A 21,567-nucleotide genomic window follows, 5' to 3' on the forward strand; every position below is an offset into this window, starting at 1 on the left:
GATGCCCATCTCATGGCATCCACCTTACCTAGTATTCTTATTCTTCACAGGCATGACATTTTGGATAACTCCTTGATCAACGTCAGTGGTGATGGTTTGGATCTGAACTGTCCCCCAAAGTCGCACATTGAAAACATGGTCCCCAAAGCAGCAAGGTTAATAAGTCAGGCTCTGTCCTCCTCAGTGAATCAACAATCACACAGACTGCTGGAGGCTGAAGTGGACCCTGAGAGGCGGGACCTCTTTGAAAGAAGAAGTTCAGTGGGGGTGTGTAGTCAGCTTTCTCACTGTTGTGACTAAAAGACCTGACAGGAACAAATGTAGAAGCCAAGCAAAGTGGCACACACTTGTAATCCCAGTAGCTTGGGAGGCTGAGGCAGAAGGATCGCGAGTTCAAAGTCAGCCTCAGCCACTTAGTGAGGTCCTAAGAAATTCAGCAAGACCCTGTCTCTAAATAAAATATAAAAAACGGCTGGGGATGTGGCTCAGTGGTCAAGGGCCCCTGGGTTTAATCCCTGGTACCCACTACCCCCCCAAAAAAAGAACAATTATAGAGGAGGAAATGTTTATTTGGGGACTCATTGTTTCAGAGGTCTCAGTCCATAGACAGCAGGCTCCATTCCTCAGGGCTCAAGGTGAGGCAGAACATCACGGAGGAAGAGTGTGGTGGAGTGAAGCAGCTCACATGGTGATCAGAAAGCAGAGAGAGACTCCACTCTCCAGAGACAAATATATACCCCAAAGCCACGCCCCCAAAGCCACGCCCCCAATGCCCACCTCCTCCAGCCACACCCACCTGCCTCCAGTCACCACTCAGTTAATCCCATCAGGAATTAATCCACTAATTGGGTTAAGGCTTCACAACCCAATCATTTCTTCTCTAAACCTTCTTGCATGGTCTCCCAGGTGAGTTTTGGGGGGACACCTCACATCCAACCATAACTGGGGGGTGCCTGGACGTATATATCTTCTTCCCAGTTCCTTCCTCCCCTCCCTGTCGCTCTCACCTTCCCAAGCTGCCATGACCTGAGCAATTTGCCTCCACCACAACCTTCCACCATGATGCTCTGCCTCACCTTAGCCCAGAGCAATGGAGTCAGCTGACCATGAGCTGAATACTCTGAAACCATGAACCACCATAAGCCTCATTGGGTGTCGGTCATGGCGATGAAAAGCCACAGTCCCTGGGTTCAGGATCTGTGTCTGCTCTCACTGTTGTGTCCCTGGAAATGTGTACCATGTCTGGCCCATAGGAAGTGCTCACACATTTATTGACGACTTGAACAACTCAGTGTTTTCATATGCAATAACACTGAGCAAAAGTTCTTCAAGTAGTGCCATTGTGTAGTTGTCATGGAGTCAATGTCAATAGTAACAGTGGGCCAGTGGCTGTTGCTTAGGAAAGGCCAACACACAGAGACCAGAAGAAGGGTATCTGCATGCACAGTACCCAGGACCAAGCAATCCACTTGGAAGAGGAGTCTAATCCTTCAGCAACCCCAACATCCTCTAGGAAAATGCCCAAAAGGTCAGTAGCACTTAACTCTCCTTTATTGAACTCATTTAAGTTTGCAAATATATTTCCAAACAGTTGATGTCAACAGCTTGGTAGGCAAGATATTGAAAACTCCTTGCCTATCATTCACCCAAATCCAGCTTTAAATTGAATTGGGGAAAAAAAAAAAAAAAAAAAAAACAGAACAAACATGCAGCTTTGCCTGCAGACGGAAAAGAGGATGCAATTTCACAAACGTCTTTGTCTTTTGAGAAACATTTGTGAATCACACTTGGTAATGATTTTAAACTGTACCGCGTATTCTTCCAAATTTTCCATGACAGAGAGAAATCGTTTCATATTATTCAAATGTGCGAAGCTAGGTCCAATAAATGGAAATTTTTTTTTAATCCTTCCAGAGTGACTTTAATGAAATATAAGCACACAGAAACATGACTGTTTTTGCATAAATAGTAAAATGTAGAACCTACTGCTTGTTTCCATGAGTAATGTATCTCAAGAACTTCTACACCACTTCAACATCCCCATTCTTTCATTAGAGCAGCATGGTATACTACTTGATAAGATGCACATATTTTATTTAACTAGTCCCATATTGTTGGACATTTGAGTTGTTTCCAATCTTGTACCAAAATATCAAAATGAATAATCTTGACTACATCATTTTTTTCATGGATGCACATATATGGGGGACATATTTCTCAAAGGAGAATTGCTGGGCTAAAGGTCAATGCATTCGTGACTTTGATAGATGTTGCCAGTCTGCCCTCCTTAGGTGTTGCATTAGTTTATTCTCCATGCAGCAGTGTAGAAAATCAGTTTTCCCGCAGGAACTCTGACAGAGTATGTAATCAAACTTGTAGGTTTTTTTTTTTGCCAATCTGGTAGGTGAAAAACAGTTGTTTTAATTCATTTCTCTTATGAACTATTCTTTTTTTAAAATGGAAAATGTTTTATGTCTTGTAATTCCGTCTCCTACGTGGAATAAACTATAGTTCCCAAAACAGTCTTGGGTACCTGAAAATTCAATGCTGTGTACTGTGCTAGACACTTTTTTGTCACTGTGACCAAAATACCTGATAAGAACAATTTAGAGGAAGAACACCTTATTTGGGGCTCAGGATTTCAAAGGTTCAGTCCATGGTTGGCTGACTCCATCGCTCTGGGCCTGAGGTGAGGCGGAACATCATGGCGGAAGGACACAGGAGAGGGATGCTGCTCAGCCCATGGCAGCCCAGAAACAGTGAGCGAGATGAGCCAGAGACAAAATATATAATCCCCAAGGTCCCCAGTGACTCACTTCCTCCAGCCATACCCCACCTGCCTAGAGTTACCACCCATCAAATTTTTAACCCATCAAATGGATTAATCCACCAATTAGGTTATGTCTTTCATAATCTAATCATTTCACCTCCTGCATTAACACAGAAGCTCTTGGGATATGACCCAAATCCAAACCATAACAGGCAGGAAGTATGGGGATAAACTGCACGGTGCTGGCTTCTCAAGGGCCTCACACCAATGGAGGGGACAGAAAATCACTCACGGCAAGAGAAAATAGCACAGGCCATGTTGGGAGCACAGGTTTTAAAAAGTAAAAAATGGCCTGCCATTCAGCCTATGAATGAGGTAACAACAGTTCAGAGGTTTTCAAAAATCCAAAGGAGCTCACCATAATATTAAGGGCCCAAGGTACCATCGAATCCAGTTTCCAACATACATATATATATATATATATATATATATATATATATATAACCACAAATCCCATCAAAATGCATAACTATAATGCACCCATAAAAAAATGAGGAAACATAAAAAAAAGGAGAATCCAGTTTCCTAATTTTACATGTGAGATAAATGAAGCCGCCAAAGGTGACGGTGCCTCAACTACTCAATGCCAAAACCAGACCTTGAACCTGAAAGTCCCTCTTGAGGAATTGTCAAAGCTATGACCATCTTCTATTGTTTTCATTGGTTTCTTGAAAAATAGGTCAGCCACTGGGAGTTGAGAATCAAACTCTGATTTGCTGTCTTTAAAGGACCAAGATCCATCTTAATCTTCCTGCCTCAAATCTGAACCCTTTTCCTATCTACTTCTTTTCTTCTTCTTCTTCTTCTGGTACTAGGAATTGAACCCAGGGGTGGTTGACCACTGAGCTACATCCCCAGCATTTTTTGTATTTTATTTAAGACCGGGTCTCGCTGAGTTACTTAGGGCCTCACTAAGTTACTGAGGATGGCTTTGAACTCACGATCCTCCTATCTCAGCCTCCTGAGCCACTGGGATTATTAGGCGTGTGCGAACAGGTGAAATAATTTCCCAAATGCAAATCTGACCCTGTAATTCCCACTGCCCTTGAGGTCATAACCACAGACCTCTGAGGCTCAGTCTGCTCTCCGGCCCTGTTTCCTGACCCCTGACCCCAGCGTCATCTTCCACTGCTTTCTCTAGGTGCCAGCCACACTGTATTTCCTTCGGTTCTTCAATCAGCCACACTCTCTCCCCCTTTAAGGCTTCAGCACACACTGTTCCCTCTGCAGGAAACTCTTCCTCCTTTTTCACCTTCTTGTGATTCATTAGACTCAGGCAAAAATGTCACCGCCCGGCCTGCAGAGCAGGCTTGTCCTTCTCTGCTCTTTGGGTGTGTTTTCCATTTTTCTTTATTGAGTTACCTCTTTAATATCTGTCTTCTGCAGTGGACTAGAGACACAGGAATATGTCTCTGTCATTCCCTGATACATTCCTACGGCCCAGGATTGTACTTAAATTCCTAGTTAGGTTGGCTAACCAGCTAAAACAAATAAACTCCAAAACCTTTTACAGAACAAGAAGCAATTTTTTTCTATTTCATGTGACAGTTCAGAGTGGGAGTTCCAGATGTGTGGCACCCTTACTCCATGCAGCTACGTAGGCACACGGGTGATGGATGTCCTACCATCTCCAGTGAGCAGCTTCCTCGGCCTCCCTCATCATTTCTACCTGAGCCAGCTGGCAAAGAGAGAGAGCATAGAGAAGCTCAAATGAAAGGTGTTAAGGTTTGGAGGTGAGGTGTCCCCCAAAAGCTCATGTGTGAGACATGCAAGAAGGTTCATAGGAGAAATGATTGGGTTAGAGAGCCTTAACCCAGTCAGTGAATGAATCCCTGATGGGATTAACTGAGTGGTGACTGGAGGCGGGTGGGTGTGGTTGGAGGAGGTGGGCATTGGGGGCGTGGCTTTGGGGCGTGGCTTTGGGGCGTGGCTTTGGGGTATATATCTGTATCTGGAAAGTGGAGTCTCTCTGCTTTCTGATCACCATGTGAGCTGCTTCCATCTACCACACTCTTCCGCCATGATGTTTGGCCTCACCTTGATCCCTGAGGAATGGAGCCTTCCTTCTATGGACTGAGACCTCTGAAACCGTGAGCCCCCAAATAAACTTTTCCTCTTCTACAATTATTCTTATCAAGTCTCTTATTCACAGCAACAACAATAACAACAAAAACAATGACTAACACAGAAGGTGTTCTCTTCTCTTTGGCCCCAGTCACTTGGCTACTTAGCTGCAAGGAACAGGGATATGTGTGCTGAGGAACCAGCATGGTCAAGTACCTCTTGACTACAGGGCAAGAGAACCAAGGACTTTGGTAGACAGATGGCTGCCGCACTAGAATGCTCAGTGAATAGCTATTCAAAAACTGAGATTGTTTCAATCATTGTGTTGCTTTGCTTTAGATGCTAATATCAATACCCAAATCCCAGCATCATTGTGTTTCTTTAATTTTGTTTGCAGCATTTCAATATCCAAGCAACTGGCTTCAATTAAAGGTAAGACGTGAGATGACTGACCTGTGTGTTTCCCCTCTACCATGGTGGCACGCCAAGAGTTAAAATAGCAGGACATCAAAGAATACCAGGGATGTAATGAACTTGTAGATAAATCATCAAACATTCATGAAGGCTTTCATAAAGGTTTGGGAACCAGAGTTCAGTGATAGGAATGAACCTGCCCACAAAATGAGACAAACCACTAAAGGCTAGATTATGGATCTCTGGTGGATCTATGTTCTTCCCTCATATCCAATCACTTCTCCATGGGCGGCATCCTCAGGATATTCAGAGGACTCTGAGCCTCTGACTGGTAAACATTCAGAGAAACTCAGGCTGTGATCGACTCTCAACAACCTGTTCACTGAGTGACAACAGTGTGGCCAACTCCCAGAGGGTAACTATTTGCCCTTGAAATTCAATTGCACAGGTAAAGCATCTTTAAAACTAACAACATTGCTGTGGAAACAGCAATATAAGGAAAAAAAAAAAAAAAAAACACTCAAACTTGGACCATGCTTAATCCAAAATATGTAGCTTACCATGTTTGCAGAGCAAGAAGCACAGCTGGCTATTACTCCTTTGCAGCTGTTTTTCTCCCTAGATGGCTTGCCCACCTCTCCAGAAGATATTCTTGAGATTTTTACTTCATAAATCTCCGTCTTGATGTAAATATTGTTTACACTATCACAACACAACAGACTCGTGGTTTCTATTTCAAAAAGGCACACGATTCCAGATACTTTGTTTTTTTTAATTTGGTACCAGGGGTTAAACCCAGGGGTGCTTAACCACTCAGTCACATTGCCAACCCTTTTATAATTTTTTTTTTTTTTTTGAGACAGAGTCTCACTAAATTGCTTAGGGCCTCGCTAAGTTGTTATAATGTATGTTATTTTGCTTGACATATTATACCTATGTGGAGTATAATTTATTCTAATTAGGATTCCGTTCTTGAGGTTATACATGATGTGATGTGTTTATCTGTTTTAATTACCTTCTAGATCAATGCTGCCCAAAAGATATATAATGTAAGTCATAATCATATTTTAAGTTTTCTATAAGTCACATTCAAGGCTGGCTTTGAACTCGTGACCCTCCTGCCTCAGCCTCCCAAGTGCTGGGATCTGCAGGCGTGTGCCATCAAATCTAGCTTCCAGGCATTTTTGAGACTTGTTCTAGCAGATTTTTAAGACAGCTTCTCCCCCTAGGAGCTTGAGGGGGGATCGTAACTATTTGAACCCCACTAACCTCTCCCCTGCCCCCCCGCCCACACACCATTCTAGTACCAGACTCTAAACCAACCGCATTTAACCTCGTGCCTTAATAAACCCCAGGGTAAACGCGGCTCATCTTCCTAGAATGTTTTCATTCAACAGTATGTCATTTTAAGTGTTATTCACTGAAAGCGAACGTGGACAGATCATGGAATCAAACACCCGTTTTCTCTGCAGGTCTTGGCTTATACCCGGGAGTGCTTGAGGAGTAGGGATGCAGGATAAGTACATATATGCCTCTAACACCCAGGATGGATTTGTAGTGAAAAGTTTGAGAAGTACCAAAGTCTTGGGGAAACTTTTGGCCTCCAGAGTAGAGAGTAGGGACCTTATTGGTTGTCAGTTCTGCCATATGCTACCTCCATGAGCCTTGGCAAATGACTCTCTTCTGTAGGCCTTCATTTTCTCACTTGCAAAAGTAACTGATGTTAGAAAAAAGTTCTCAACGGAGGTGATTCTGACACCTTGCTGTGTCAGAAGTGATGCTTCTCTGACACCAAAGTGTCAGGAACTCACTGACTCAAGTAGTCGATGTTTAGGGTCCTGTATTCCAGCTCAGGGGAGGAGGAAGAGGCAGAGGATCATTCTGGAGTTCAAGTCAGCTCAGCTTAACACGTGTACACAACACCCAGGGCCTGGGAACAGATGCAAAGATAGTAAAAATGTGGTCACTGCCTCAGGGACCACACAGTCCAGAGCTGCAAAGTCCAGTGTGGTAGCTGTTAGCCACATGGAACTACTGAGCACTGGAAAGGTGATCACATTGAATTCAGACGTGGATTTAAGACAATTAGTAGGTAAAAAAATTATCGAAAAAACATAAAATCTGTTAATAACTTATTATATTGATAGCCTGTTGAAATTATAATATTTTTTTATATCAAGCAAAATAACGTACATTATAAGCCAGGTGCGGTGACACACGCCTATAATCCCAGCAGCTTGGGAGGCTGAGGCAGGAGGATCCAAAGTTCGAGGATCAGCAACTTAGCAAGACCCTAAGCAACATAGCAAGACCCTATCTCAAAATATAAAATAAAAAGGGCTGGAGATGTAGCTCAGTGGTTAAGCGCCCCTAGGTTCAATCCCTGGTACCAAAAAGCATGTACATAAATACTAAAATTATTTTATCTGATTCTTTTTAGTTTTTTTTAATGACTTATAGAAAACTTAAAATATGATTATGACTTACATTATATATCTTTTGGGCAGCATTGATCTAGAAGGTAATTAAAACAGATAAACACATCACATCATGTACAACCTCAAGAATAGAATCCTAATTAGAATAAATTATACTCCATATAGGTATAATATGTCAAAATATACTTTACTGTCATGTCTATCTAAAAAGAATAAATAAAAACATTTTAAAAAGAAAATAAAACCTATAAACAGTGTTATAGCATAAGGGTTCTAGAGAACTATAGAAGCACAATGAAGGGACTCATCTCCTCATCTGGAGATTTGGGAAAGAGCCCTGCAGAATATGCTAACCCCACCCGACCCTCATCCCTACTCCACCCCTCCCCCAAATTAAATCCTAGAGACAGAGTGTACTAATGTGAGAAACCAGATTAGCTATGTGACTCTGAGCAATCTACTTAATCTCTCTGTGCCTCCATTTTCTCATTTATGAAGTATGAATGATACCAGGACCTACCCCATATGACTGACTTAAAATCAAATGAGTGGAATCATGGAATCTATCCCAGAAAGGCGTGACTGGTACAGAGAATCTGGATTCCAAAAGTCATTCGTTACTGTTGTCCACCAGAACACCAGCTCCCAAAGTCAGGGATTATTCTGTTGTTGCTCACTGTTCTATATCCAGAACTAGCACAGGGTCCAGCAACAAATACTTACCGATAAGTTCTTGTTGGAGGGCTAGGGTATACCAGAGTTCGATATCAAACACACAGTTCGATATCATCAAAGTGTAAAACATGCACGTGGGAATAACAGAAGAGGGTCACGGGAAGTAGCCCAGCCCTGCAGCCCACTATTGCCCCCATCCCAGAATCAAGACAGACAATGAAAGACACCAGCAGAGCCTGGTGCAGTGGCAGATGCCTGTAATCCCAACAGTACCAGAGGCTGAGGCAGGAGGATTGCAAATTCAAGGCCAGCCTCCACAATTTATTGAGGCCCTAAGCAGCTCAGTGAGACCCTGTCTCTAAATAAAATACAAAAATGACCGGGGATGTGGCTTGGTAGTTACGCACCCCTGGGTTCAATCCCTGGTTGAAATTGAAATCCCTTACATTTCAAATCGCACCCAGACCTTTGCAACGTGCTTTCTTTCACATACTAGCTCACAAGTCTTCCTGGCAGAGAGTAAAAAAGTTAGGAGGCAACCTGCTGGGTTTATTAAAGAACCAGAAAAACAGGAAACTAGAACATTTTGCAAAATATCATCAGTGTTCATAGGACGACCAGGGCTCTTGGTTATTTTTTTTATTTTAAATATTTCCGAGTTCTGTTTTTACCATGAACATATGATTCTTTATGGTCAGGTGGGGAGATGAATGCTGTCTCTCAAAAGAGATGTAGGAGAAGGATGAGCTGGCCAGTCCGGATGGAGTCCCCATGCAGAGTGCAGCTAAGACTTGAACTTGACCAGAGGGCTGGAAAATCTGTGCTTTCCATTACCACTGTGAGGCTGACCTTGCAAACAGATATTCCAAAGTGACTGATCTTTCTATGTGGGACTGGAAGCCAGAAAGACCTTCAAGGTCTTCGTTTATCACTTAGTCATGTGAAATCAAGATGCTTAAGATTAACTTTTCATGTCCAGGTTTCTACTATGCAAAATCGAGGCACGAATACTTGCCACCTCTGTGGGTTTTTTGAAGCATTAAATAAGATCATGTTTAAAAGGCACCCAACACATAGTAAACAAGGAAGGGACCTGTCATCCTTTGCAAACTGACTCTCAGTCAGAAAATCCACTGCTTCTCCCAGCAAAGCACCCTCATCAGAGTCAGGGACTATTGCCCTCCAAGAAAAGTCTCAGACCCAGGAGAGCAGCCCATCCTAAAGCCTAACAGAGTTATCCTGGATTACTTCTAAATCAACTGGTCCGAAGTACAGAACAAGTATGTACCTCCTAAGGAATCCATGATTCCTCCAAGCAATTTGCTTCTCAAAGACAAGTTCATGTTGAAACTGAGTCCATTCTTCAGTTTCTTTTTCTATTTTGGGACTGAACCCAGAGGCATTTAACCACTGAGCCACATCGACAGCTCATTTTAATATTTTATTTGGAGACAGGGCCTCGCCAAGTTGCTGAGGCTGGCCTTGAACTTGCGATCCTCCTACCTCAGCCTCCCCAGTCGCTGGAATGACAGGCATGCACCACCACACCCTGGTTCCTTCACCTTTAATTGAAATTGTATATGCTTAAAACCCTTCCACGACTTCTCTTCCCACTTTGAAGAAAACCTTGATTGCTTTACACAGAATCTAGGCCCTGCCTAATCTAGCCCTTGCCTACCTTTCCCAAACACCCTTCCAGCTTCTAGACTCCAGTAACAGCTGTCTTCCTTCAGCTCTTGCACAGCAGATCCCTTCTGACCCAAGTCTTCACCTGTGCAGCTCCCTGAAGCTGGAACACTCAGCAAAGCCCCAACCCCACCCTGACCCCTGCCCTCTGACCTGGCTGGCTTCTTCTCTTTCTATTAGTTTTAGTTTACCTATTAATCTACTCACACAGACTTTCCAGACCATCTATCTATGTAAGTAGTTTTCTTCCCAGACCCACATAGTAATTGCTTTTCTGTCTCTGTATTTCGTTAGTCTCATACATCACAAGTTGCATACATATATACACATATACACACATATATATACATATATATGATATACATACATGGAAAAATAACTAATGAACAAATAATATATGAACAGACATACATATCCTCTTGACCATGATTTATTCCAGCACTAGATCGTAAGTCATACATGAGCAGAGACCACATCTGTCTCTGTCATCTCACGGACTGAGTACCTTACAAGAGTACCAAGCACACAGTCATGTAACAGAAACCACCTTATTCCATTGAAACATCGTTCTTTGAATCCCTGCTTGTTGCACATGACCTGGGCTGAAAGCTGTAAGAGTCTCTGTTTCTTTACCTTTTTCTGATTCATTCAATAGCATTTATGAGCACTCCCTCTAGAGCAGACACAAATGTGATGTTCGCTGGGGATCAGGGTATGACCCTGGGCCCGGTGGAGATTGCTTTCTATTTGTGGAACAGCTGCAAAGTGTTCTTCTATAGGCGCTCTATATGTGTGGATAGATGGGTGACTACAAGAGCTCAGAGTCTAGAATTGTTTTTATGATACTTGGTGCATTTTCCCATGTTCACTGTGCTACCCACTAGAAAGGAAAAATTAGCACTGCCCTGTCAGAGTTTAAGCCATACCCTACACCCACCAGCTGGGAGATCCAGGATTGAGGGCAAGACCTCCGATCCACTTTCATATCAAAGAACTTGTCCTGGAAGTCTTTCTCCTTTATTGTACTTAAACAAAGTGATGCTGTGCCTGATACAAAATAGAAATTCCACAAGAAGAGGGCTCTTTTATTAAGTGCGATATCCTTAACATCAAAGGCTGAGCCTGTTATGGATTGGACGTGAGGTGTCCCCCAAAAGCTCACGTGTGAGACAATGCAAGAAGATTCAGAGGAGAAATGACTGGGTTGTGAGAACCTTAGCCCAGTCAGTGATTGAATCCCTGATGGGATTAACTGAGTGGTGACTGGAGGAGGTGGCCATTGGGGGCGTGGCTTGGGGCGTGGCTTGGGGCGTGGCTTTGGGGTATATATCTGTATCTGGAGAGTAGAGTCCCTCTCTGCTTTCTGATCACCATGTGAACTGCTTCCCTCCACCACACTCTTCCGCCACGATGTTCAGCCTCACCTCTAGCCCACCCCCCCACCCCACCCCACCCCCCGCCAGGAATGGAGCCTTCCATCTATGGACTGAGACCTCTGAAACCGTGAGCCTCCAAATAAACTTTTCCTCCTCTACAATTGTTCTGGTTATGGTCTTTTAGTCACAGCAGTGATAAAGTTGACTAAAACAGAGTCCAACACATAATAGGTGTTCCATAAATATATGTTAAGTAACTGAATGAAATTACAACTCAGAAAGACCAAGGCTTAGAGAGGTGAGGTGTTTTATCTAAGGTCCCAGAGAAAGCAGGGGGTAAATCTCATCCTAATTCTACCGATTCTAAATGCTACTAAAGGAACCTTTGTTCTGCACTGTTTCAAGATCCAGGATCAGACGCCTCTGTGTTCAGCTCCCAGATAAAGGGCAAAGGACCAGGGACTGTGTCCTTGATGTGCACCTCCCAAACCTGTTGCCCAGGGTTTCCTTGGAAGATGCAAATATCCCCATTTGGGGAAAGGCCATTTCCATTCTGGCCTACCTCACTGCACATTTCTTTCCTCACAGCTTTAAAGAAGGGTTCAGATCTGGAAAAAGCCATTGCTACTGCCGCTTTGATTTTCCGAAACTCTTCTGACCCCGACGGCAAACTTGGAAAAGCTACTGCCAAAAATCTGCTGCAAACTCAATTTAGGAATTTCACAGAGGTAAGAGAATTTTCCGGCATGAATAAATAGGGGACACACCCTAATGACTGGCCCAAAGTGCCACCAACTCCAACTCAAGGCCCCCATTAGGTTGTTGTAATCAACAATCTAACGCATGTGCAAAGTCCCCAGGGCAGATCAGAAACCTGGAAGGTGAGTGACAGTTGGTAAGGAGGGAGAGGAAGTAGGAAGTGGTGGAAGATGGGGCTGGAATGGTCGGGAGAAGTCAAATCTTACTCATTTCTCATGGCCTAGGAGGAGGAGGAAACCGGAAATGGTTCCAAGTCTAAGAAATCACACCAGCTGTGGTGCAGAGAACAGCCTGGGGTGCAGGCGAGGGATGGGATGGGAGAGAAAAGAGATGCCGTGGGGAAGCATCCACACCAAAGACGATCGATAAGGGCTTGGAGCACAGTAGTGCAGACGGGAGCAATGGAGAGACAGGAGGGACATCTGGAAAACAGAATGAATGGGATCTGAAAGCTGATTGGCTATGAGAGTTGAATGACAACCCAGTTTCTGAGCTGGGGAAGAAGCGAGTACCAGATCTGAAAAGAGAAAGACAGAGAATACACAGAACTGGGGTGGGAGGGGTAGGAGGGAGTAACAGAAGTCGCTCCCTTGGGATGTGTCAATTTTAAGATGTCCATGAAACTTTCAAGTGAGGGAATTCGGGCAGCCACCAGATGCGTGAGTTGAGAGGGTAGAATAGAAAGCTGCATCTGAAATGTGGAAGTAAGGGTTGGGTCAGGCATGGTGGTGCACACCTGTAATCCCAGTGGCTCAGGAGGCTGAGGCAGGAGGATGTTGAGTTAGAGGCCAGCCTCAGCAATTTAGTGAGACCCTGTCTCAAAACAAAAAAGAGAAAAAAAAAGAGAGAGAGAGAGAGAGAGAGAGAAAGAAAACAAACAAAAAAGAGAGAGAGAACTGGGGATATGGCTCAGTGGTTTACATTTTTTCTATGTCTACATACATTCATTTTATAAGACTATCAATAAAAATGTGAATTTGGTGGGTGAAAGAGGAAGATTAGAGTAAAAAAAATCTAGAGGACTATGAATTCTTACTTAACCTTTGATCTTGTATCGTCTAAAACTGCATTACATTCTACCATGGGTATGTATTCATATTTTGGGAAAGACTGGCCTAGGGGAAAAGTATAAGAAGAAAAGATGTGTGTGCTTAAACCACCAATATTTATTGGTAAGTAGAGAAAAAAATAGAGGATATTTCTTAGTTTCCATATGTGTTCTGAGACACTAAAAGGATAACTATTCTCTTTGTATGTAATGCACACTTACGGACATATACATATACACATATATATACTAAGTCATGGAAGTTGTCACCCACTGGAAGAAGACAATTCAAGGGTACCAATTCCGGTGAGCCTGTGATTATTCAAAAGTGTGTGTGTGTGTGTGTGTGTGTGTGTGCATATATTGTAAAACACATAAAAATGACAGGAAAGAAACATTAATAAGGGTTAGCTAGCTTTGGGTAATGGGGTAAGGGTTATGTTTACATTCATTCTTTTAAAAAGCATTTTTCAAGTTGGGCATAAAAGTGTATATCTGTAATTCCAGCTACTTGGGAGGCTGAGGCCGGAGGATCTCTGGTTGGAGGCCAGCCTCAACAACTTAGCAAGATTCTGTCTCAAAATTAAAAATAAATAAATAAATAAATAAAAAGGGCTGGAGATGTAGCTCTGTGGTAAAGCATACCTGGGTTCAATCTCTAGCACAAATAAATAAATAAGATGAAAACATTTTTCCTAAATGTTCTATGTTATATATGCATTATGTTTAAAATGTGTTTAAGGAAAGGTTATTTTTAGGCAGAAATATCAGGCAGAATTGACAAGAGATTAAAAAGTTTTGGGGGGAGTCTTTAAAGAAGAGCGGAGTGAATAAATCATGAAATATTCACCAATATATTTGGCTAAAATAAATGGTATTTCTGAATGAGAAAAAAAGTCTCCTAGCTGGTGTCTTAGAGACTCTTCAGAGGGCTTTTAATATGCACGAAAATGAGGACTTGGTGCGTACATCACCTCGATGTCACCGATGACCCCTCTGAGAATATCAGAGGAAAAAAATTAAAACCAGTCATTAGGAGAGAGCTTCTACCTCAGAAACCTTGGTGCAGACTGAACCCAAGAGAGGTAGCCTATCCCTGCAGCAGACACACCTACTTTAGGGTACCCCTGTCCTCTGCTTGAGATGAGAGGTGCCAGAGAGCAGAGCCACGGAGTCAGGGGACTCCAGGGGACAGTTCATCTCAGGCATTCTCAGGATCAACAGTGACAGTTCAACTTTACAGAGTGATGTCAGAATGCCACCTTGGCCCAGCTCTGCAAGATTCCCTAAGCAACTGTGTTATGGTTTGGATGTGAGGTGTCCCCAAAATCTCATGCATGACAAAATGAAAGAAGGTTCAGAGGAGAAATGGTTGGGTTGTGAGAGCCTTAACCCAGTCAGTGGATTAATCCGTGATGGGATTAACTGAGTGGTGACTGGAGGCAGGTGGGTGTGGCTGGAGGAGGTGGGCATTGGGGGCGTGGCTTGGGGGCGTGGCTTTGGGGTATATATTTGTCTCTGGAGAGTGGAGTCTCTCTCTGCTTCCTGATCATCATGTGAGCTGCTTCCCTCCACCACACTCTTCCTCCATGATGTTCAGCCTCACCTAGAGCCCCTGAGGAATGGAGTCTGCTGTCTATGGACTGAGACCTCTGAAACCGTGAGCCCCCAAATAAACTTTTCCTCCTCTTTAATTATTCTCGTGGGTCTTTTAGTCACAGCAGTAAAAAAAAACCTGACTAAAACAGGGTCCCAGTCTGTAAAGGGAAAGTCCCATCATTCCAGAAGTGCCTTGATCCTCCCGTGATGGTCTTCACAGCCAGCACACAGGTGAGCATTTGAGCTTGAACTAAGTGCGAACAGTTCCGCAGAAGAATCAAATCACTTTTATGTTCTTATTGATTACAAGGTTTGACTCTGAAAAGCCTCTCCACTTACAGGCTATTCAGATATTTTCCTTGGGTCTTTTATGAGGCCCACAAACTTGAATTTGATTTATGATCAAACTAAATGCCGAACGATCTTCTTAAGTACCTGCTTTCTTTTAGCATCATTTCTCCTATATTTCTGGATTGTCTTACCTTTTAGGTGAACCCCTTAAAGGATACCTCCCATAAAAAAAGAGATTATAGTTTGAAAATCTGAAAATGTAACAACATCTGTGTTACAAGAAAAGGGTGGGATAACTCAGCAAGTTTTAGAGCAAGAGGTTCAGACTCAGGTCGACAAAGCTACAAATGTTAGCTCAGTACCCAAAGCTGCTTAGCTTGAGGCAAAGTTGCTTAATTATCACTAAGTTCTGATACAGCTTCAGAAGAGGGGACAATAATAATACATATTCAGAAAGATCACTGAAAGTATTAAATGAGATGACCCACAAAGAAATTTTTTTGTTGGGGAGTACTGGGGATTGAACTCAGGGGTACTCAACCACTGAGTCGCATCCCCAGCCCTATTCTGTATTTTATTTAGAGACAGGGTCTCACTGAGTTGCTTAGGGCCTCACTAAGTTGCTAAGGCTGGTTTTGAACTCCTGTTCCACCTGCCTCAACCCCTGGGATTACAGGTCTACACCGCTGTACCCAGCCCACAAAGAGATTTCACACCATTCTTTGGTAATGCTGGTGACTCATGTTATCTGTTAAAAATGTTTATTTGTGCTTATTATCTATAAACCCAAGGTTTGCAACAATAAATGAGGTTTTTCCTTCTTCCTTTTTATTCTCGCAGGGACAGGAAACCAAGCCAAAATACCAAGAGATCCTTTCTGAACTGGATGAGCATACAGAAAATAAGCTTGATTTCGAGGACTTCATGGTCTTGCTCCTAAGCCTTACCATCATGTCAGATCTACTACAAAATATATGGAGTGCAAAAAATGAGAAGTAACAGTTTTAAATGTGAGGATTGATAAAATAATGTCACGGCACAGTGTCAAATGATTAAAGATTTTTTTTTTTCCTTCTTTTTGTAATCAATTGAATATACTGATCCTGAATCTCTGGTGGCTCTGATTATTAATATTCAGATTCAATATAACTCTAAAAAGTTTACACAAACTCTCCAGAAATGTTTGAATAATCCTTTATTCGTGTGTCAGGCTTTACAACATGATAAATGAATATCCGATTGCTTTTGCTAAGTCCATAGTGACATGGGGCATTTTTGTCATAGACTTTCATTCATTCATTCATTCATTCCATGGGGTCTGTTGAGCATCCATTTGGTGACACTGTTGAGGACACAGAAGAATGGCCAGACAATCTCTTCCTTCAGGCATGCTTACAGAATTCCAGCAGAAAAGATGGAGGATGAACACTTTTGCAAACACAACCTAATTATAATTACAGTACAGGATGCTAAAAGAGCTTATTATCTTGACCTGGGTTCAAAGGTCAGAGGAGCTTTACTGACATTCTGCTAGAAAAAAAAGAAAAGAAAAGAAAAAAAAAAACAGTTGGCTGCCAGGGACATAGGTGGGAAATGAGATTGTCCACAAACAAGCACAAGGGAACTTTTAAGGGGAGATGGCAATGTTGGACTTGGTAGCGGGGGTGGTTGCAGGTCTCTGTGTACCTGTTACCCTCGAAAGGTTCTGAGGATTGTATGTGAGTTACGAATCACACCTAGATAAAGCCTGACTTTAAAATTAACCCCAATATTCTCCCCGTCCTCTGATCGTGGTTGAAGGAGATGTTTTAACCAACGTGGTTATGATCTAAAAGTGGTCATCTTCCAAAGACCCACATCACCCCTGATGACCACTTTCTACATTCCTGCATTTAAATGACACACACACACAGGGCCTGGGGGTGTGGCTCAGTGGTAGAGCGCTTGCCTAGCACACATAAGGCACTGGGTTCGATTCTCAGCACCACCTAAAAATAAATGCATAAAATAAAGGCATTGTGTCTGTCTATAAATAAATAAATAAGTTACACAGACCCAACTCAAGGCCTCAAACGTACCAAACAGACCCCCACAAAGGCTTGTATTCACGTAGGGATGTGCCTTGGCATGTGCCTTGGCACCCCAGGCCTCAGTAGAGCAGCCCAGCAAATGCACAAGTGGGCCTCCAGAGATGGACCCTGGTGGCAGCAGCCAGGGTCACAAGCCTCTACACACTGTGGGCGTTCACACACGCCTTCTTACTCCGTCTTTACGACATTTATTTCCCTGCTGCAGGGGTTGAGGCTTACAGTGGGTCAAGGGTGGCTCCAGGTCATCCAGGTATCAATTCCAGAGTCAGGTTCCCAGCACAAGGGAAGAGAAGACCAAGTGTGCTGGCCCTTACACACACTTTGTTCCAGTCACAAAGCCTGTCACCTCAGGTTTGTCACACTTCTACTACAGCTGGTGTTTAGACACAGGCAGAGCTGGGTGCGGTGGTGCATGCCTGTCATCTCAGCAGCTTGGGAGGCTGAGGCAGGAGGATCGCAAGTTCAAAGCCAGCCTCAGCAACTTAGTGAGACCCCGAGCAACTCAGCAAGACCCTGTCTCTAAATAAAATATAAAAAGGGCTGGGGAGGTGGCTCAGTGGTTAAGCGTCCCTGGGTTCAATCTCTGATACCAAAAAAGAGAAGAGAGAGAAAGAGAGAGAGGCAGAGAAGCCGAGTCTCAGTCTTTACCTTCCAGGAGCCAATGACTGCTAAGACACCATGCATGTAAAGATGGTGGTATGTGCTCTTCTCCAAACCACCCCTGTTCTGCCAAACACAAGTTAGGATTGCACCTCGGTGTTTCCTCAGAGTGCAGGATGTCCAGGCTCCGGCCAGGGACATTTAAGAATGGGAGGGCACTTCAAGAGTCCCGTCCCAACCCTCTACTCTGAGTCCCCGGGCCATGATAAGTGGGAACATGGTCCACCAAGGCTGCGCCACCAGCGTGGGTCCTGGGGGAGGCCAGTCTAGAGCAAAACCCTAGACACTCACGTAGAGGTGTCACTTCAGGAAAAAAAATAATCCTGTTGTTTCAGGGGGGAGAAATGCTTTGATTCATTTTAAAATCATTGTAATTTCCCAGGTCCTTCTCTGAGTTCTGATTTTCTCAAAGACCAAAGCTGCAGGGCACACACGCATATCCACATATACAAAACCCTTTCAAAAGAGACAATGCCTTTTAATAACTTTGGGTCTGGCTAGGTGTTATCACACACAGTAGTGTTCCAAACCCACCAAAATGCAACTCGTTGGCTCTCTCCTCTGCAAACCTCAGACCTCCGTCCAGAGCTTAGACCAAGTAAGGAAAAGTTTCAGACTTTCCTCTCTATTGCCACTTTAGCAGGAGGCAGGTGTGTTTAATGGAAGCATTCAAACTCAATTATCTAATTAAAGAAGAGAAAAGGGGCCAGGCGAGGTGACACACATCTGTAAACCCAGTTGCTCGGGAGGCTGAAGAAGGAGGATCGAGAGTTCAAAGTCAATCTCAGTAACTTAGTGAGACCCTAAGCAACTTAGTGAGACCCTGTCTCTAAATAAAATCCAAAAAAAAAAAAAAAAAAAAGGTTTGGGGATGTGTCTCAGTGGTAGAGTGCCCCTGGGTTCAATCCTCAGTACAAAAAAAGAAAAAGAAGATGAAGAAAATTCTCTATGCCCACCTTTCAACATCTTCCTGCCTTGAGCTATTTGGTTGGAATCAAGTGGGAAAGAAAAACAGGGAAATTTCTTCTTTGTTCTTACCAACACCAGAATGATACTCTATACTGGTCACTTTTCTAGGGACTTAACAAATCATGACTCATTTTACCCCCTAACAACCCAGTGAAGTAGGTCTTCTCATTAGGACCATCTTACTGATGAGGAAACTGAAGCACGGAAGTTCTGATGTTCAGAAAGTCACACGATGAGCAGGTTTGCAAGTTTTCCGCCTCCCGGAGGGCAATGTTAATTTGGTTTTAATATTAGATTTTATTGTGAGCAATAATATTATAACTTGACAAAAATAGTCGTGCACATTTCAGGCACCGGGCAAGTGATAGCAGTACCAGCTGGGCCCCGGAGAACCATTTGGCATTCCTCAAATAGAACTCTGTGGGCTGTCCCTCCCTCGAAGCCCTTTGTGTCTCAGTCACAAGTAGCTGAATATGGAAATCTCAGTGACCAATGAAAAGGTCAAATTCACACCTTTCAAAGAAGGGGAAAAGAGAGAGACTCGCCAATGGTGTGATGGAGAATCTTGGAGCCCTTCCAACCCTCTGGGCTCCCAGGAAGAGTTTTCAAAAATCCATCCCAGATGGAAAGTCACGCTCCTCTGAGGGGGATATCAATTATAGAATCTATTTTAGCAAAGAATGAAAACAGCAAAAGCACGTGTACGTGTTGAAGCATCAGTGACAGATAAACCAAGGAGCGTGGTGTTAAGACACTAGATCCCAGAAGACCCACTTCTGGGATCTAGTCACAGGGCCGTGAGCTCGGCTCTGTTTTAAAGGGTGCCATATTGAAAATGGTACTGATGGTCATAGGTGAGGCTGTGGCGCAGCTCTGTCTGGGAATCCCTGGGTTGCCAGGAACGAAATCCTCTCCAATTATACACACACCAAAGGGGAAAGAGAAAGGTGTATTTATAAACAAGTACAAGAGTGTAAAATGCAAATAAAGGGCAGAGACTCCAAGGAACATCCACAAAATACTGGAAAGGGTAATAGCAAAACCAAGGTGTTTCAGGATCTCTAAAATGAATTGGTTTCTTGTCTTTACATCACTCTGCATGTGATCATGATTATGCATTCACAGTTTCTCTCCCTTTCTCCCTCTCTCTCTCACTCTCTCTCTCTCCTTCTCTTTCTCCCTCTCTCCCTCCTTCTCCCCCTCCCTCCCTCTCTCTCTCCCTCTCACTCTCCAGTTCTTTCTGCTTCCTCACACCAGAGCCAAATAAAACATTTTGATTGCAGACCCAGTCCTTTTATGATTAAGTGTTCAACAAACATCCAGTAGCATTTCAGAAGCTTCTCAATCCCCAGGAGAGAGAACGCGATTGGTGGATTCTAAGTAGGGACAGCGACTGGCCCAGTTATCTATGGTCAAGGAGACAGTCACCTGCCCACCCACAGAAGCCAACTCCTCAAAGAGGATGCAGGCAGGTTCTCAAAGGAGAAGAGAAGCTGGGGAGAAACGGACTGAGGAAATCATCAAAATCTCTAGAACGAAATGTGAAACTTGGACTGGAAGGGCCAAGTTATTTACTTCTCAGAGATGGGTCCAGCAAAAGGGTCTCGGTGGAACCATTTTATGTGTTATTCCAAGTGAAACCTGGAGTGCACTGTCACTGCACAAAGGACACTAACCTGAGTCTTCCTGGGAAGTTTTCCTGCGATTAATTATAGCCAAGATATTCCTATACCAGTACAATTTGCTAAGCATGACAGAAACGTACCCAGTCCTGGAACCCCTAATTTTCTTTCTTTTAGCATCTAAAAGTGGGTCCAAGTATGAGATCAGAATCTATGCTTTAAATAGACCTCCGGGAGAAGCAGGGAGAGAGCTGGAAAGAGAGCAGAGGGGGCCTAGTTCATCAGCTCACCTGTGGCACTGACAGGTAGGGCTATCAAGAGCCCTCGGGGAGACCAGAGCACCGGAGGCAGCCAAGGTGGCCCGGACCATTGACAAAGGAACAACAGCGACTCGGGTTTGGGAGAGTGGTTAGTTGTATCTGACTTCTCTTCTGCAATTTTTTTGTTGTTGTTGTTTTGGTTTTTTTTGGTACCAGGGATTGAACCCAGGGGCACTCAGCCACTGAGCCACATCCCCAGCCCTTTCTATTATTTAGAAACAGGGTCTTGCTGACTTGTTGAGGGCCTTGCTCAATTGCTAAGGCTGGCCTTGAACTCCCGATCCTCCTGCCTCAGCCTCCTGAGCCACTGGGATGATAGGCATGCGCCACCACGCCCGGCCTCTTCTGCAATTTCAATCCAGGACCCATGGACTCAGATTTCTCTTTGATCCATTGGGAGTAAAATTTAAATAATCCAGTTCACGAGGTGCCATGGCATAAAGTAGAGTTTTGAGCTTTTTTTTTTTTTTTTTTACTTTGGAGTTTGGGCATGTTATACTGTTATGGCCTTTTTTTTTTTTTTTTATTGTAAACAAATGGGATACATGTTGTTTCTCTGTACATGGCGTAAAGGCATACTATTTGTGTAATCATAAATTTACATAGGGTAATGTTGTTTGATTCATTCTGTTATTTTTTTCCCCTTCCCCCCCCCCCTTCCCACTCCTCTTTTCCCTCTATACAGTCCTTCCTTTGTTATGGCCTTTTTTAAAAAAGAACTTTCCT

The 21,567-nt window shown here is 43.5% G+C and overlaps 1 protein-coding gene across 1 annotated transcript; it reads left to right on the top strand.

Moving 5' to 3' along the window:
- Window positions 1-1,410: 1,410 nt before the first annotated feature.
- Sntn (sentan, cilia apical structure protein) lies at window positions 1,411-16,255 on the top strand. Its single transcript, XM_047531909.1, has 4 exons — window positions 1,411-1,528; window positions 5,292-5,326; window positions 12,072-12,211; window positions 16,021-16,255. Exons 1-4 carry the CDS (start codon window positions 1,440-1,442, stop codon window positions 16,177-16,179), a joined length of 423 nt encoding a protein of 140 aa, XP_047387865.1. The 5' UTR covers window positions 1,411-1,439; the 3' UTR covers window positions 16,180-16,255.
- Window positions 16,256-21,567: the final 5,312 nt, after the last annotated feature.

This window comes from Sciurus carolinensis, chromosome 17, assembly GCF_902686445.1.
Source record: "Sciurus carolinensis chromosome 17, mSciCar1.2, whole genome shotgun sequence".
Classification (NCBI taxonomy): Eukaryota; Metazoa; Chordata; class Mammalia; order Rodentia; family Sciuridae; genus Sciurus; species Sciurus carolinensis.

Coding starts and splice junctions, on each gene's coding strand:
- Sntn (XM_047531909.1), top strand. CDS start 1,440: ATGCACAGTACCCAGGACCAAGCAATCCACTTGGAAGAGGAGTCTAAT. Junction 1,529..5,291: donor TCTAGGAAAATGCCCAAAAG/GTCAGTAGCACT, acceptor TTTTGTTTGCAG/CATTTCAATATCCAAGCAAC. Junction 12,212..16,020: donor AATTTAGGAATTTCACAGAG/GTAAGAGAATTT, acceptor TTATTCTCGCAG/GGACAGGAAACCAAGCCAAA.